Source organism: Diadema setosum, chromosome 13, assembly GCF_964275005.1.
Source record: "Diadema setosum chromosome 13, eeDiaSeto1, whole genome shotgun sequence".
Taxonomy (NCBI): domain Eukaryota; kingdom Metazoa; phylum Echinodermata; class Echinoidea; order Diadematoida; family Diadematidae; genus Diadema; species Diadema setosum.
In genome coordinates this window covers 26754339-26774329 of record NC_092697.1, presented here as the reverse complement: position 1 = coordinate 26774329, position 19991 = coordinate 26754339, and the positions used below count along the sequence as shown (strand labels likewise).

At 38.3% G+C, this 19991-nt stretch overlaps 1 protein-coding gene across 1 annotated transcript in view; it reads left to right on the top strand.

Annotated features, from left to right (window-relative positions):
- Window positions 1–15010: 15010 nt before the first annotated feature.
- The window catches only part of LOC140237326 (arrestin domain-containing protein 2-like), a 31352-nt gene continuing 26371 nt past the window's right edge, over window positions 15011–19991 (top strand). Inside the window, exon 1 of the mRNA XM_072317264.1 lies at window positions 15011–15137. Coding sequence (XP_072173365.1) covers window positions 15011–15137 — 127 coding nt within the window. The remainder of the gene's footprint in view (window positions 15138–19991) is intronic.

Here is a 19991-nt window from a genome sequence, read left to right as displayed (position 1 = left end):
GGTGTTTCATATTTAACACCGGACTTTTTGCAGTGTAGCATTCATTGTTAACTATGTATAGTGTTGGAAGCCTGTTTCTCGTTATCAATGCGAAATGTCGTTGAGATCCGGCGTCGTGAAGTGAAAAATACGGTATACGCAAAATCGTCATGCTTCACGTAATATCACTCGTCCATGAGTGATTAGACTATACTTTACAATGATTGGTGTGCTCAATGATAATGAAATCCATTTGAGCACAGAAAACTGACTCGTTCGAAGTGCCCATGCATATAACAAAACCACAACGTAAGCCTCGAAAGCCTCGAAACTTAGGTTTTACGTGGAAAAGTCGCATTTTTCTACTCCTAACGCATACGGGAAACATCCTGAACGAAAACAACAACAGCAGCAGCAGCAACAACAACAACAACAACAACGGTGATGATGAGAATTACAAAACGAGATTTTAATCACTTGTCGGTGACTCATGAGCAGGATGGTAGAAAAAAGAACAACAACAACGACAAATGGAAGAAACTGAGAAAAATAAGCTCTATCCTGCAAATTTAGTTCAGCAGTATACTCATGGTTTGGTGTGTATGTGTGTTTTTATTCGTGTGTAGGTGGGATTGTGTGCACACTTTATATTTATTATGATTACGTTTTACTAATGCAAAATGATCCTTTCCCTCACACACATTCACACAAATACAATCACGTAGAATATGTTTGTGTGGGGTAGGGGTAGTGAGCAGTGAAGAGTGCATGCGTTCGTTGTGGTCATTGTTTGCAAGAGATATTAGTTTTAAGGAAAGAAGTATGTGCATCCAGAATCAGCTATAATTCCTTGGTGATTTATACTACGATGAGGTCGCACTTGAAGTCAAGTGATTATTCCGCTCTCAGTAGGTCTTCAAAGAGACAAATCGTGGAGTAAAAGCAAGGAGGATTACGGTATGACGGTTGCATCGGACTGCTTTTGCAGATCTAGTTTTCCCTGCCAGTCCGATTTGCTCACAAACTTTCCACGTTATTCTACTACCTAGCAGGCGAAACACTGCACAGTGCAGACGAACAATCGCATGACCCTTTAAGATTTGTGTGCCACAATTTGCGCACTTGAACTCAATTCCGCTGGTGTGCTGAGTACAAAATAATTGTACTCACAAATAATTTTGCGGAATACGCTCTGCGGAGAAATAATGATCCCACAGCACCAGATTTGCGAACTCAATGTGTAAAAATTAAATGGGGCACTTACACATCACTGACACATACAGCCGTCAAAGATGTAACGAGCATGTAAATAGAACGAGAGAAAATGTCATGATTCGTTTTGTTTCTTTTTTTTTTAATTTCCGTATGAGAAGTAGGAAGTAATTTGACGTATGATTCGATATGTGCAATTCTAGCACCAACAGACATGCTTACATGCATTTACATAGATTCCCAGATAAGAATCTCTGGATGTTTGAATGAGACTTATTGAAGGGCAAATATATTTTGTCTATCTAGGGAAATTGTTACTGCTGCAATTATCCCAAGAAGCTTATTAATATGTGGAAGCAGTGTACATAAAAATCATATTTGCGCCTATTTCTCGACACTCCTTAAGATGATTTGTTAAGAAGTGAGAAGTATTCTCACACACAAATTGTTCGAGCGTCTTATCGTGTCAGGGTTGCATTTATCTTGTTTTTCTTTGTCACGTTGTTTTTGTTTTTATATCCATCTAAAGACGGGTTTGATCTCCGGAACACCGCGTGCTGCATAAGCAGGGAATTCAACAACAACAACACACACACACACACACACACACACACACACACACACACACACAAATACAAAACAAAACAAACAAAAAACAAAAACAAATATTCAACACAAAACAAAACAAACAAACGAAACAAAAAAGAACGAAGGCGCATCCCATAAAACTTCGGCACCTGTAGAGATCAAGATAACAAAAGCAGATTGTGTTGAAATCTGTTAAAGATTACTCTGGTCATACGGTTAGAACTTCCTGACTGGAGAAGGATGCCATTCATCGCCGAGGAATAAATGACTTGCAGTGATTCGTGCCTATAAAATGAACATCGAATGAATATGATACCCAATGGATTGAGTGAATAGTAGTAGAACACATCAGTGAACTTTGAGGAAAATCAGACATTCTCACCAAAAGTTGAGATTTTAAAGTCTTCGATGTCGTCATCGGAGGATGAGAAGAAAACATAACTTCGTGACGTCACTGCCGGACAACAAAATAAAGGAAATATAAAAAGAAGTCAACGTATTTTCATTTCTCTAACATAACGAAAGAGCGCTTTCCTTGCCTCTTCTAGAAAGCAGAAGAATATACCCTAACATAATATGTCAATAAGAAGTCAAAGGAATGTGTACCTTTCATTTAAAAAAAAAAAAATTCTTGGGATTATGTCGTTGTCCTATACGTACGAGGACGTCCCGAACTGTTCTGGTATTCTTATCCAATGATGGCGGCTCCTAAACTCTATAAATTCATTAAATTTAAATTAGATTACAATTCATTACTCAATCCACATGTATCTGGGTATCATGTCCCCATGAAGGTACGGTCCTCCTCACTCAAAATGTACAAAGCATGATGATATTTTCACTCAGATTTTAACCTTATTCTTAAAAATAAGCGTTTTTGCTTATCGGGTTTCTGAAGAACCCAAAGATAATATCCTTCTGTTTGGTAAAGTCAGCTCTTACGAAACGTCAGAGCAATTCGCTGTTACAGTCTACAATATTGCAATGATCTGAATGATATCTTAACCATGTGTAGGCTCTACTTGTTAACCTTGACACAAGATGTGCCTATTTTCTGGTACGATCAATCATTAAGCTGTTAACTTTTCTTCTCTCTCGCTGTATAGGCAGTTTAGTCACCTTCCGTTGATCGCATTGTGAATCTTGATGATCGGTTCCACCCCGGCGCCACTTACTGCCAAGAGCAAGGCGAGATCTTGTGCAATCCATACGCAATTTTTATTCACGGTACAAAACATGCTGTACTGCATCACGTTCACAGTGTTACAAATCGCCTCGCAAATGATGACACCAAAATAATTTGAGTAATCGTCATTGTTTAAGAAGGACCTCCACACTGGAAAGTCGAATATCCCTTTTACCAACATTAATTGTACAGCATTGGAAGGTAATGATAATGATTAGCGCTATTAAGTAAAGTAAAAGTGACTTTCGCTCACGTGCCATTCGAACTGTGTGGCACATCTTTAGTGCACACTGAAAACAATTATTATTGGTAACATGAATGGCTACTGTCATGTCATGTGGAAACTGTCATGCAGAATGAATGGAGAGGTGATTGTTCCGTGTCCCAACGTCTCAGATCTTAGAAACTGTTTACATTTCTTGTTTACGGGCAAGCATTTGGAAAAACAACATTACTTCGGTTATCTGAACTGAAGTTTACTATCAACAACCTTCCAGACAATAATTTGATTTCTTCAAATTTCTTGCCAAGGATAATTTGTACATGGAATTATCATGGTCATAATTTGAGATGTTTGCAAACTTTTTGTTTCTTCTGATGCACAGCTTATTATTCAACATATAGGAGTAATTCTAAAGGATAAATTAAGTGCTTATTGTATCCCGTTTTGGAGAAATTTCAAATACCAGTATATAAACGTTCTTCTCTTGTTGCGATCATATTGGCCCGAATTCTTGAAGGTGGTACAAATGAAACCGTTGTTTAAACCATGGACAAAAACTATGGAGCGCCAAGTGTCGCACGGAATATTTCGTTACGAAATTGGTCATTTTATCGACAAAATGACTGTTTCGTTAACGAAATTATCATTTCGTGGACGAAATGTTCATTTAGTTACAAAATGTTGTCATTTCGTTACAAAATAATCATTTCATCGACGAAATGACTGATTTCGTAACGAAATATCCCATGCGAAACTTGGAGCTCCATGGTTTATGTCCATGGTTTCATTTGTACCACCTTCGTGAATTCGGGCCATAGTGGACATGTTTCTTTGCCTATTAATTTTGTTTCTCTGGCGGTCACAAGGAGTGATACCTCGTCGGTTGCTGTCAAAATTCTGGCCGATCGATCTATCTCATGAAATATGTTTATTTTATTTGGCTTGCCCTCTGAGTAACCTTCACTTTTCCCGCCTGTGTATATTCTCCATCAAACGAATATGGCCCTTCCAATCAAATTCGTATCAGAATAAAGCAACCAATACATTCTGGTGAGTTCAAACACCGGAAATAATATACGGTTTATTGCGTGATATAAAGTCCTCAGGTGTCGGTGTGTTGCTGGGAGACGGCTATCTCCATCGAGTGTGCTGTGTGAGATGATATCAAGCGCAATTATGGAGGAGACGGCAACCTTTTGTCTTTTATTATTCCAGAACTGAACTCGTTGTAAAGGCCATGAATGAGCTCTCCTCATGAACTGTGTACAGTGGTAGTTTGAGGTAAATAAAGGAAAGAGGGAAAAAGAGAAAGGGGAGGAAGGGGAGAGTCACACAACCTTCTCAAGTGTGTTTAAAATGCGAGATTATTTCAAACATAATAATGACTTGACATTTTTTTTTGGGAGGCAGGTGTAACAAGGATAGGATTTAAAAACCTAAGAGGAAGAATGTATTAGTTTTTGTGCGTTTGTACGCGAAAAGTCGAATTTAAGATGAGTGTGCATGATAGGTAAACATAATTCTTTGTTCTGATACCAGCATAATAACGTGATGGTAGCATGTAGTTTAAAACTTGCCCAATTACATAATGTAAAGCATTGTGGGATAAAGTCTCCGCACAGAAGTCATCAAAACAGCCATCGATACAAATATAAACGCGGGTGGGCACCACACACACACACACACACACGCACACGCACACACACGCATGCACACAGGAGTGCATTTTAGCGTATAGAGACTAGATTATAAAGTGCCATAAATTTGATATAGCGGAGTAGGAACCTGATTTGATACAAGAATTAAAACTACTAATGTAAGGGAAAATCATAAAAAGATAAACAGCTCTTTAGTATTCCTTTAGGACCTTCCAACAACAACAACAACAAAAACAACAACAACAACAACAACTTTGAACGTCTGAATGTGATAAAATCATGGAATGTTTGTGAAGCTTCTTCTAAAGAGGAATTCAGCAACGCTGTCGGGACATCTTGATTGTAATCAACGCTTTCATGAACGTCTTGGCTCAGCGACGCTCTGTTCGTTCCGGGATTTCTTACAAGCTGTGCGAAAATTGTTTTTATCGCCGCCGAGTCCTTCGTCGCTATAATTGAAAATATAACCTCGGAATATGGCTGATAAATCCTTACAGCACCCCCACGGCCATCATTACTAAGTGTTGTGTAACTATGGGTATTTACCCAATCAGCACTTGCAAGGCAAGAAACGATATTACGAGATAATGTTGTTTTTTTTTCATTATCTTTGTATGATACAACGCGGTGGCTTCAACCTTTGACTGCATGATTATTTCCTTAAAGAGAAATCTGACGAAGACAACAGAACACTTTCCTGAATATTGCGTCAAGCCTCGGGTTATTTTAAAGGAATCGTTAGCACGGGGTGTGATGAAATGACAACGTAGCTCGGTACAGTTCAGCATTCACTGCCTGCTGCGTGGTTAATTATGGCGAACAGGTTTTCTTCTACATTTTCGTCTCACACTGACTTTTTAACCTCTGAAGTTGAGACTATTTATCACTCATATAATCCATGGTTTATACAATTTCCTTTGTTTTAATAATTGACCATGCACTGTGTGTTAAAGCTTTCGTGTTACTGTCTGCAAACGAACATTTGACCTCTATAAAAACCATCGCAGCCAAAACAATTTCAATTATATGGATTTATCAATAGATATTGAGCGGTGCATAAGGTTGTCGACACAAGGTATGTTACCTCAAGTGCATCTTGTTATGCTGTCCAATTTGATACCTCCGATTTCTTTGATGACCCAGCATGTAAAGATAATAAGAGAATGTGCTGCTTAGAAATTGGAAAAATGGAAGATACCTTCGTTATATGTAGCTTTTTTTTTTTATTAAACGAAGGATATCGAAAAAGGCAATCTAGTTGTGATTGTTGATTGTGTCGCGACGTTCGTGTTTGCAATACATTATTCTTTTGATGATAACTTACTGATATGACGTTGTATTTTGATGAAGGCCTACATACACATTATAGCAACGTACAACCACTAGCAATGCTGCCAACATATGCATGTCGAAAGGATATCATTGTATATCAGTTATTCACTGAGAAGTCGTGATGTGGGAGCAAATTGCCCGTGCAAAATAGACGGAACACCCGGCCGAGCGTTTCAACCACGGATAGCGAACAGGTGGAATCAGGTTAATGGGAGTGAGAATGCGTGATTGAGGGGGCGATGGGAGGGTTGTTCACCGCCAGATGAAAGCAAGCGAGATAAGTCCTATGGTGATGGGCGTGTGTCAGGGATTCAGCAAACGAGGAGAATACTTGCTGGCACAAAAAACTGTATGTAGCAAAAGCGGGGGTAAAACAGTGGGAAATACCGGGAGAAAACACCACTGGGAATCACCGGGTAGAAACACCAGTTGTAAACACCAGTGGGAAATAGCAATGGGGAACTCCAGTGGGGAACATCAGTGGGGAACACCAGTGGGAAACACCAGTGGGAAACACCAGTGGGAAACAACAGTGCGAAACACCAGTGGGGAACACCAGTGGGAAACACCGCTGGGAAACACCGCTGGGAAACACCAATGGGAAACACCAGTGGGAAACACCAGGAGGGTACCTGACAATGCTGGGAAAATAATAATGGTATGGCACAACAAAATGATCAGCTCTGATGGCTTTGAACAGGATACTCTCGGTAAAAGTCATCGTTATCATCATGGAGTACTAGTGCAAGGAGAATGACAAGGAGGAGGAGGAGGAAGGGAGGAGAGGGAAGGAGGAGATAGAATAAGATCAACAGGATGGGAAAGAGTGAGGAAGAACAAAGCGGATGCGGAGGGGTATAGCAGGAGGAAAAATAAAGAAAATCTAACATCGAAACAGGAACTCGAGAAGCTAGGCAAGGAGATTGGAGGAAAAGGAAGGGAGGATGATACACAGAAAGAGAAGGTGACGAAGAAAAATAACGAGCAGAAAAGCTGCAAGCTGGGTGTGACTCAGACACTACAGAGAGCCTAATTATGATTCGAAGTGCTCTCTTTCAATCCTCGTAAAGTTGTGGGCGATACGCGTGGTCATTTCAGACTACTTACGCTCACTAGGGAGAGGAGACCGAGAGAGTCGAAAGAGGGAGGGTAAGGACGAAAGAAGAGAGATTAAATACGAAAGATTAAGGTAAGAGATGAACAGCGATGGAAAAAAAAAATTATGGGAGCCACCTGAGAGAGCGTAGTTGTCACGTTCAATTACCTTTACAACCATTGACTCACTTTAAAAGTGATGCCTCGTTTCTTACATAAAGTGGTGTGAGGTCTAGAGTGGGCAGTCTCATCTGCATATTACATCCACGCGCTTGGATGTTGCTCCTTGAAAGTGTGCCCTTCATCTTCTAAAAGCACAGTCAGACGGGGGCCGTAGCACACATTCGAGTGCATGATGGTATAGACTTCTAGGAAACCAGCGCATGAACTTGATGTCCAATTCAAACAAGCTTGGATGCGATTATCGACGCTAAGAACACAATACGCATCGGTATCGTGTCCATCATGCTCACCTCGTCTTTCACCTCAGACACACTCGCCGATCCGCCTGTAGCCTTGTCTCTCTATTTGTACACACACAGCATGATGATATAGCGTTGAGAAGAGAAAATCCAATAACAGATCGATTAATGTTTCAGTTGCTAACGCTATATAAATATGGAATGAAATTTGATAGTATTGCTCGTGGTATAATGTATAGAAAATCGCAATCGCTGAGTATGGTGTACGTTTAAGGAAATTACTTTTTTTTGCGAGTGAACATAGGTTATGCAAAAGGTACCGCAGCAGATTGCTTGCAAAATATAATCATGTGGCTGTATAGTGTATGAACTACACACTACACTAAATATTTTGTTGCATACACTGCAATGTTTGAAACAGTGTTTGTTTAAACATGTTGCATGGCAGCATTTCCCCTTTTTTTTCATTTGCTTTTACTGTAATATCATCTGCACACGTTTATATCGTTGAATTAGACTACAATGACGAAATTTGGAACATTTACCCCAAAAGAAATGAAAGTAACTACGTGTTTAAATGAGGTCGAGGTTTTGCAAGTGACTTTACTTTGTCACAAAACCGTGTTCATCATAATGAGTTGGAGTTGGATTTAATTCATATTTTGAGTTCCGAATAGATTAATGAGTCGGGATGGTGTATATAATACGTTCTGCGAGATTTCGGAAGTATTCACTCGACCAGAAAAAAGGATATGATGATGTCGTATACTTCGTATGCATTCACAAGTCACGAAAGAAGGAAAAAGTGGCATCGCATTTGGTTTAGACTACTTTCCAGAAGGGGAATTTCAGTTTTACAGGATAGTCTCTGACAAAACTTAATGGATTCCTTCTGACGAGTAAAGACACTATAGAGATAGCACTTGGCTACAAACTGCACTGTCCTCGTCTGAAATCTGATGATGTTCTTGAAAAGATGTTAAAAAAAACAATACAAATAAAACAAACAAACAAAAATACACACATACACATACACGTGCACGCACACACGGACAGTTGTGTAAGGTGGTTATTTTCCTTTCGCAGGATGATGCGGATGACTCAATTAACCGTGAAATGCATTTGAGTTCCATGAACGTCGCAGCCAGTGAATCTTGCATGCCCGAGGGTTGCATTTTGTTGTTGTTGTTGCTGCGGTCTTGCTACGCAGGGCTGAAGTCAAACCTTAAAAAACGGCGAGGTTTGCTCCCTCGCCCTTCCCTGCTTCGTCCCCTTTAAGATTGATGTCAGCTTTTAAGTCTGTTTTCTTTTTAATTATTCTATTTTAGAAGTTTAACCGTAAAGAATGAGATGGTATACGACGTTTGGAAACATAAAACAAAACATCATAAAAGTTAAGTTAGCTAGGCCTTACACTGCATGTTGCCAACTTTGGTGACTTCTGGAGTGTGTTAGCCATTCACAAGTGCCCCCTTTAAACACTGAAGAGCAGGTGACCACTTAACTTTTCAAATATATTCCTGCAGTCTCTTGCTGCCCTTAAAAAAATAAAGATAGTTATGAATTTTTAAAAATGAGGGGATTTTGTTAGGCTTCTTGGAGAAGGGAACTTCTACTTTTATTTACTTCCTTCTATTTATATATACTATAATATTCCACTTAATGGAAATTCTTTACCGTTTAAAGCGCTGAAGAGTTTGTGTAATTGTATGATTTATCTTTCATTACTGCATATTTGACCATTGGGGCTCATTTTATGTTGATATGCGTTGATTAAAGATAGCTTTTTTGGTTAAAATCAACAGCTTGCTCACGAATAGAAGATAATAAATTCTTGGAAGCATCCAGCCATCATGCCTTTATTGATTCAGATGTCTTTCAAAACTAGGTGAGTGGCGTCCATAGAGGAGCATTATGCATTGTCATTTAATTCCTTTGTGGTAGTATATAAGAAAGACTTTGACGCCGCGTCTCGCTTTGGCGATCGCTCGCTCGCTCGCTCTCTAGCATTACGCCCACACATTTAACACGTTTCGAAATTGAGCGGGAGACAGCACTGGTCGAGCTCTCTCGGGGTAATTGAATTGACGAGTATGCAATGAAGGTATGAAAAAAAATACATATGTATTCTCGCATGGTGCAGATTGTCGGCCGGTCAATCGGGAAAGCAATAGACTGCAAAAATATGAATATTGCATGAACACGATATAGAGATCAAATCTACAGTCTCGAACAGCATATTGGAGTCACTATAGCATTGAAACCTGTGATTTTTTTTCAGTTCTTTCCAGTATTGGCTTGTATACGACGAAGAACTCACAGTTCATAATCCTTGGTTTCAAGTAAGGAAAACAGGAAAAAGGGAATGCTGTATTCGACAGTGTACACATACATTTGCATATAACGCATCTACCCCATGGAATAATCTACCCTATTTTAAACAAATCACTTATATTAATAGATTTAGGACTGCTTTATAAACCCATTTTTCTTATAGTATAAGTAAACATGGAACTTGGTATAATCATTGTAGCTGGAATGGCATGTTTCTGTATAACCTTTCCATTTTTTGAGAGCATAGGGACCGAAACTATGCACTATGTCTTATGCACTTTATGACCACTGTTAATTATTGCTATTATTATTATTTTATGTCTGTTTGTATATATGTATGTATTGTATACATCTCCAATCATATACTTACATATATAATGTATAGCTGTAAATTATACGTCTGAGTATGCATGTGTGTATGTTCCTTACATACAAACACGTTCCCCTGTCCCACATCACATTTCCTTTAAATGAATATGTGGCTCTGTGGCATTTGTATTTATCGTATATATATATATATATATATATATATATATATATATCATATAACACACGTGTTTGTGTGTGTGTGTGTGTGTGTGTGTGTGTGTGTGTAGATAGATATTATGTACATGTATCCATTAAGCACCAATTTATTGTGTGGGCGGGCGCTTCTAGAACATCATCGAAACACCCGAGAACCATTATGAACCCGAAGGTGCTTAGATGTTGAGCCTCAGAAGGGTAATGCCATTATGTTCTTCGACACCTTTTAATGATGATTCAGCGATAAGTTCTCAGAAGTTTGGAATGAACATCGTGATCGGCCGTTTCTTAGAACAGGCAGAATGTTATTAAATTATTCATCACTACAATAATAATAACAGTTGGATGATATTTTCTTCTAACTTTGTAAAAACAGAGTCGCAGTTTGAAGATTAATGTACTATACCTCCATGTGAACGTCCACGTTAAAATGAGTCAGATGAGACATTTGCAGCCTTCGGATGAGAAGCAAAATGTCATATAACTATTTTCAAGAACCGTAAGATAACACGACGCGATGTTTACTCAAAATGTAACGTTAGTGGGTGCTCCCTGATACTTCATTATTAGAGGTGAATGATATTTGATGGCTGTTTACACATTGAATGGCAGCAAGGCACTTTCCTCTAACATGTCAGAGCTGTGGCGCTTTTTCTCCTTTTTTTCTAGCGTTCGTTTCTAGTGGCTTTTGACGAAAAAAAAAAACCAATCATCTCACCGTCTTTAGCTCGTTTTGACAATAAATGATGTCGTGAGAATCGTTAAAATAAAAAGTTAAACTTCATCTTAGCGTTATTCGAAGCGTTGATATGACGAAGTACCCAATTATGAATGCTGTGTTAATGATGGTGTTCTCACTTTGACAATTAAGAGTGTTTCTCGATTTTTAGGTAGGTATTAATATAGTATGTATTAATATGGTATGTATAGTATATATATATAATATATATATATATATATATTATTTCAATGATTTGTTTTCGCAAAGACGATTACAATGCTACTTCCAAATAATACCAAATACTAATGATAACTGCAAAAACACTGAGAAACACCCTCGAAAAAAAAATCAAATTTAGGCTGTTTTAAGTTCTCGTCTTGGACACCGAGCATTCTGAACTGATGGAAACAGTAATGAAAAGAAGATGAGAGAGAGAGAGAGAGCGAGTGAGAGAGAGAAGGAGAGATGGATGTAGAAAGAAAAGAGGGGAGGGAGAAAAAGGAGTAAGTGCTACTGCATCTAAGATTTAATGAGGTAAGGCAAGAAAAATAAAATGGAATGCATATAGCCATCAATAAATTAATTGCTTGCACACGTGATTGTGGGCAAAATATACCGGCCTCCATTCTGTTTGTGATACTTGAAAGAGCTCCATTTGTTGTTTGGAATGGTTGGAAAAGGTTGGAAATGGGGAAAAATGAATGAGTGAATGAATGAATGAATGAATGAATGAATGAATGAATGAATGGATGAATAAAAGAATGAATAAATTGTACAGCTATCGTGGTCCATATTTCGTCACACTGCATGACAAAATATTGGAGTAGGAATAGTATTGGGGTAAACCTTAAAGGGGAAATCCAGTCCAAATATAAGTTAGTCTGATAAGAAAGAGTAAAATGTATCGAGTTCAACGGTTTAATTTTGATCGAAATCGGGTGAAATATAAGGAAGTTATGACATTTTGAAGTTTTTCACGAAACAGTTCTTGAACGGTCAGTATGAATATGCAAATGGTAAAGTGAGCATGTCATACCCTCACAACTTGCCATATACTGTAGTTTGTACATAAAATTTTGAAATTTCCAGTTTTTCACTGAAATGCCCGAGGCTCATATTCTGGTTTATCTAACTGATCACTATTCTGAAGTTATTAAACCAGGAATAACATCATGTTTCACGCTTCAATGAGAGAAACATCGAATTTTCGTCATTTTTGTTCATGGTCAATGGAAAATATTGTGAGGTTCTGACATGGTCAGCTCACTCATTTACATATTCATATCCACTGTACAAGAACTGTTTTGCAGAAATTAGCAAAACATCAAAATTTCATAACTTCCCTATTTTTCGTCCAATTTCAGTCAAATTTATACCGTTGAACTTGTCACATTTTACTCTTTTTTAAAAGACTAACATTTTGTTTGGACTGGATTTCCCCTTTAAGTGACACTAGGAAGTGACGTCATTCAATGTGACAGAGACCTGACACTTAACATGAATTGTGCGAAGTCTCACCTCACCTCCTCAAATATTGTGTAATGAGGTGGAAATGTATTTACCAGTTTGTTGTGTCTCCCTAACGACCCGTGATTGTTTTTGCCAATGTGTCTATTAACGCACACACCCACACCTGCAAATAATTTTGTTAATATTGTACATGTGTGTGTCAGTGAGTATGCACACAAGCACAAATACCATTGTAGTACAATTTATAATGTGTCACGTGTTTCACTGTTTCCTTTGTTGCTGTTTGATTAACGTCAATAAAGTGATGATAATCATATTAATGAAATAACGCATGAGTACTATGACGTCAGAAATTAGTACGGTTCAATTAAGTACATCTAGACGCCTATGCATCTATTTTGATGAACTGTGAAATGGGGAGGGACTTTGTTATCAGTTTGAGATTCATCGCGCATGATACAAGTTATTTGAGTCGGTTTGAAATCTTATGGATTCATGTCCAATGCCCGTACAGAGTCATCAGATTGAAAGATCAGATAAATAGTGCCAATGTGGGTCATTTCATTCAAGCGGAGAAATATGACATAAGCTCCATCTAGGGGACTACCATGTGATAAAGATAAACGTGTACACCGTGTACACTGAGCTAGGAATTCGATGACCCCGTCTGGTTCTAAAAATCACGCCTTGAAATGGCCTTAAAATAGAAGATTGAAAACAGATAGATTCTCTGTAATTGCACTCATTTACAGCGTCAATCAGCAATGGCTTTACTCCACGATAGAAGATAACGCCATTTTGAGACTCAGTATAGATGGGCAGTCAAAGTAGTTCCGTCTCCTTTGGAACGGCAACCTTTATGATCAATCATGAGGTTTGTGTGTACATGACGTGTTTACTTTATAAAGCCGAGTCGACATACATTGCCTTGCCTGTTTCAACGATATGAAGGAGCAAGTACCCATATTCATAACTTCCTTTAAAATTTCCGCACCAGCGTAGTATTTATAAATTAAATGAAATTGAAACACAGCGTAGTTGCTGAAATGTGGCAAAAACAAATTATCTCCTATCAAAATGATCTCCCATCATTTTCAGATAACTGGAGTTCTATCAAACGTAATTTCATGCGCAGTGTTAGGGCTTGGTTTTCGAACTACCATAATGTTTTTGTCACAAATATGTAGTTTTTCGTCCATTAGTCCTGTGTGATTGGTTAAGAGATGATGCAGAACCATAGATAATAAAGAATGATTGTTATTCGAACGGTTTTCATCCCCTAATCTGTTTTTTTTTAATCTGTTTACATTCAGATGAAGGAGGATCGAATACCCGCAGTGAGTCACGTGGTCCGAAATGGCACCGGTGAGAGGAGCATGGAATGGACGGCTTGGCGCCTCTCGCTCTGCGCTGAATCTGGTGCTGGGTTGCGGCTGTGATGGAAAACAAGGAATGCAGACGGTCACGACTCGTCGTGGGTAGAATACGAAGATTTAGCGGAGGGCTCATCGCTTCTCGCATCTCGCTTCTCGCTTCTCGCTTCTCACTTCTCTTCGCTTTCCGAAACCGTATAGCCTAGTACAATGTCGTGAAGTCACGGTAGACGACGACGTTGACTCGTCAACATGAGTCGCTCAGATTATACAACTGTATTTATGCGTTTTATGTCTGTACGGCTTTCACGCTCATGCGGATAAAACAGTACCTAATTTAGTACGGAAGATGTTCATCATCATGGTAGTTTCAGTACCTATACTTTGTTATGAAATTACCATTCAAGAGGAATTTTGAAGCATCTCCTCAGGCTCGATCGGTGCCAGATACTAAAATACTGAAATGTAGAGTGAAGACAACAGGAAAAATAACGTCTGATTTCACTGCCTGAAATGTTCTGGATGCCAGCCTTCATTCTCGAGAACGCGTCGATGAAAAACATTTCCTGTTGTTTATGCCACCTTCTTCGCTGGGTAAAATCTGGCCGGATTACGCAAGTTAAATCTGTGTTATTGTTGATTTCGCGATACGAAGCCGAACCATTCTTGGTAAGGGAGCAGCGAAACTCAGTGATTGCTCAAGGCTTTAAATCGGAGTTGAACTGACCGTGATTATGTTCTTTTCACTAAGATTTCGGGGACGAAAACGCCAAAAGAAGCCACAACAAGACCAATAACATGTACACTGTCCGCGCGGGATGCTAATGTCGCCGCGTTGCACAGAGTGTGCCTTTCATTTAGGATACGTGTTTGTGACCATTCTGACGTCATAATGCTGAACATGGGAGCAGTGAAGGGCTTTGACGTGTTCTTGGACGACCCGCTGGAGGTATATCACGTGGGAGAAACATTGCGGGGTCATGTGATACTGACGTTGACCAAGGATCTCGCCATGAAAGGTAAGGTTTATGTGACGATGACGATGTGTGTGTTTGTGTTTGTGTTTGTGTTTGTGTTTGTGTTTGTGTTTGTGTTTGTGTTTGTGGGAGGGGGCGGAGAAAGCGAATGTAAGTGATAGTGATGTTTGTGGTAGAATGCGCTGACATTGATTAATTCATGAATGTAATGTATCTTCTATTCAGAGGATTCTCACTCTTGACAACTGAAGGAAAATGAAGCACTTGGTGAATGCTGTCTTCCTTTTGAATCGCGGATAAAAACAAACACTGGGACAAACAAACAATGGGAGACCTCTGACGCTCATACATCATCACCTCTTCAAATTTGCATATTTATGTTAACTCCTTGTGTCAGCGTATCTTGGAAGATGTGAAAATTAAAGAAAAAAGAATCATTACTGTCTTATTTCAAGACGATTCTGATTGAACATAGTACTATTCTGTTTGTTGATTTTTACCGAAGTATTTAAACCAACTCAAACATGGAGTAAAGTTGCACTTTAAAAGTCAAATGGCCGACAGAAATTTAGAAAAATTACGTAGCTGCATATACGCAGGTTTGCAACCAAGGTAGAGTACTAGTACATTACGCAGGTGTCATCATGAAGATGATAATATTGACCACAATGTCATACCATGCACCGATTTTTTTCAGACTGGAGGGGGGGGGGGTGGGGTATGATTTGCGACGCAGAGAGGTGATCACGATGTACGTTCAAACAACCACACACACACACACACACACACACACACACACACACACACACACACACATTTACATACATGTCATACACATTATTTACAGACATTTTTTGTTTTGGTCGAAATATAGTAGACGGCATACATGGTCTCAAATAATTTGATTTGACAAATAGAAAGTTCACTTCATCTAAAGAAAGGGGGATAAAAATATACACGATCAAATTTTGATCAACGAACTCTGATCTATACAAAGTGCTCGCAGAAGATACTTCTGTTTATATTTCGATAGTCCACCTGTTAGCATCTTCCTTCTTTCAAGCTGCAACGTTGCTAAACCTTTGATAAGCCTTTGATGAATTATCCTTAAGTTTTCAGTATTACATTGACACCTTATATCTTATATTGACGAAATATTGAACTGGTTCAAGTCATATCTGGACAAAATGAGAAATAAATTTACAGAAATGTCGCAATTACACAGAGAAACAAGAACTGCAGTCTCCATATTTTTCTTTCTTTTTTTTTTTTGCGAATTCAAGGATCAGTTCTGAGACTTCCGAAATTCCTGCAATGGGAACAAAAATTGCGTGTGTAAGAGCTCAAATTAAAGATAATAATCTTATCTGCCTTAATTGTAAAACACTCACAATGAATAGTAAAAATCAAAGTATTTGAAGGTACAGCTCCAAGCCACAGAAATGTATACTATCTGGTACAGTACTTGAAGGGTTAAATGTGAGGCCATATATATATATATATATATATATATATATATATATATCCCGATGAAAACCCATTTTCTTTGCTCAAAGTTTTCGCTATATATATATATATATATAATAAAACTTTTGCCATATCTGTGTCAGTATCTGTGATGCTCATAATCAGTTCTGTAGAAACAACCCATCTGCACACATACGTAAAATTCTACCCCCCCCCCCCCCCCAGCATTAACTTGTGCTCTTGCTTCTTTCTGGAGCAAGGTCACGTGATCAAATCGCTAAAAAGTCATTCTCACGTGCAACTCTGATTGTTGTCGTGCATTGGCAATGTTTTGTTGGTTGGAGCTAAATATCGCCGGAAGGGAAAGTGCCCTTGGAGAGGGATTCCACCATAACGACAGGAAATCAGGCCATCGCTGCGGTCGAACTTATCTCAAAAGCAACGGCGGTATATCCTTTCAACAGCCATGGAAAGGCATGTGGGCGTACCGACCAACAACCGCTGAATGGTTCGCTGCTCCTGAATGATTAATGCCCTTTCCCCATCATCACTGTGAAAAATGCAAGTCTTGGGTTCCGCAAAGAGCATCTCCAGAAGATGTGTGTGTCAGTGCGTGTGTGTGCGTGCGTGTGTGTGTGTGTGTGTGCGTGTGTGTATGTTTGTTTGTGTTTATCTTTTTTATTCCCTTTGTTTCTTTCGCTGGCGAAGGTGAAGGATGAAGGTATATTGCTCTCCGTTAAGGCCAACGACTCCAGGCTTTTTTTTTTCTCTCTCTCTCTCCAGGTCAATTTCCCCATACATCAACCGTCTCACCTGGCACCCAACGCATTGCCACTGCTAAGTGTATCACTGTTACCATAACCACTATTGTATACTCCCACAACGACTACTGATTTACCACCATTCTTACCACTTTGCTTACTTTCCACACCAAATTTGTTATACATATATATTGATGAAAAAAAATAGCCATCTTTATTTTCAGGCACAAGGGCAAATACGTTCTGCTTCCGGCTTTCTTCTTCTTCTTCTTCTTCTTCTTCTTCTTCTTCTTCTTCTTTTTTCTCCTTCTTCTTCTTCTTCTTTTTTTTTTTGGGGGGGGGGGGGGAGGAGGGGTTGAGGCACTGAATAAGGTAAATTTACCTGTAACAGTTTGTCTTGTACTTTTCATCTTTCTTAACAGCTTTTCTTTGAGCTCTTCGTTCTTTTTTCCTCAGGTAAGCTTATTATAAAGATAATATTTCCATATCGAAAGTCAATCGCGCATTTCTCTAAATGCCTCGGCACCATGTAGATCCATAACCCTCTGAACCATACACCAAGCCATACAGATGTTTAAAGTGTCGAAGTGACCAAAAAGCCGGCTTACTAATGAATTCAAATCTATACATGCATACTTTTCCTCATGATTATGAGGACCATAGCAACAAGCTTCTTAATTCGAGTATTTCCAATATTTGTTTTTGATTTGTCGTCCAAGCTTTTGTCAATCTTTCTTGTAGCCGACCGTCTTATAAAGTGTAATTGATAATGTTTGATAGACTGATTTATGGAACGATGGAAATTGAACACCACCCCCCCCCCCCCGAATGTGTTGCAGAAAAAGAGAAAAGTTATAGATTAATGATGATTCAGTAATTAATGCACTCAACGCCAGTAATCCAAACTGGTAGATCCACACATACCCCCAGAGTCCAACAATAATAGTGTCATTAATGGTTCCCATAGCAACCTATAATACTGCATCCAATATGTGGTAAAATGGCGCTCTCCCCGTGAGTGTATTCCCTGCATATGAAAATCATTGTCTGATGCTATCTCTATACCGGCACGCCTGTACATTACGGCAAACAATAATCATTTTGAGTAACACCTCTTTTCTGGAAAAAAAAAAATAGCGCGATACGATGTTGTTTTTCACTTTTGAATATAGATTTCAAGCTTCTTCGTTTCTATTTCTTCTCCCCATGTTTTCTCATTTTCCCGTGACAATACATCGTACACTGGAATCTGCGCGTTTCCATACCCACGCCCGAATAAACATGTCTGCGTGTATTATTGTGTATTCTTACCTATTACACACACGCACACACACACACACACACACACACACACCCTCACACACACAGACACACACACATCCGTTTTGTATCCAGAAGCATAAACATATATTACATTTTGTATATGTATGCGTGTATACACTCAGCGAAAAAGAAAGAAAGTAAACACTTTTTCAAGTTTTTATTTCTCATAGAATATTTGAGCACATTTAATATACAGTTTAGTAATATTTTCAAAAGACAGTACAAGAAAACATTGATTAGTAAGTATTGATATATATATATACATATATATTTTAAATGGGTATACTGATCTTTCTTCTACTTGTATTTTCATTTCATTTTTCATTTCATTTATTTCATTTCCAACATTTTCATACACAAAATAACACAACATCAATGCAATGTAGTAACAAAGAAAAATACGTGAAGTTGACAATACTACGCATCACAAAAGCAAAGTAAACAATGAAAATTGAATTGAAACTAAAGTTGCAGGAAATGGAGGAGACATGCTAAAAAGCTAAGCTTGTATTTTGCAGTCTCCTCGTGGACAAAAAGACTAAATAACATCAAAAATGAAATGAAACACCATCATTATGGTGTTTCATTTTTTTAAAGTAATTGTAAGATGATTATTACGCGGGGTATGTGCAACATAGCAAGCCTATTCTGGCTTTCTGCGCGCATACTATTTTCCGATCAACCAAACACACAATGTTAATGTGTTTCTTTTATGTATCTGTGATATCTGTTTTCCCCGTGTGTTTTTATTCTTTTGCCTTCATCATAATCTCGCCTTGTTTGGTTGACGTTTCCATTGTTTTTAAAGTCACTTTTTGTACAATTTGCTCATATTATTCACATGCATTTTTATACATTTATATATTGAATCGGAAATAAAGACTGAATTGAATTGAATTGAATATTTGACTAAAAGTTAATGTACAATACTATGAAAGGTAATTCAATTGGCTATCACCCTGGTAGGTCAATATAAAGGGGAAACTTTACGCATGAGTGAGCACCTTTGTTTTTCTCTCACAAGGCACAAAACTAAAATTTGCAAAAATGAACAAGATGTCATTCATGCGTAAGTGCTCTTCCATGTAACATTAAGAACAAACGACAAATTGAACACAATAAAAAAACATGAATTAGGTTGCAAAGATAAACCTTTGATCTCTATAGTATCTTTGAAGTCCAAAAGATCAATAAGGGCTAAAAATAATTGAGGAAAATGAAAAACCTTCTGTCAAATCCGAATTCAAATGAAATGAAAGAGGAAGCAATATTAACGAAATGAATGGAATTTGAATTGATTGCTCAAATTAAGAAAATTATAAGTAATATTTAGTTCTTTAATTTG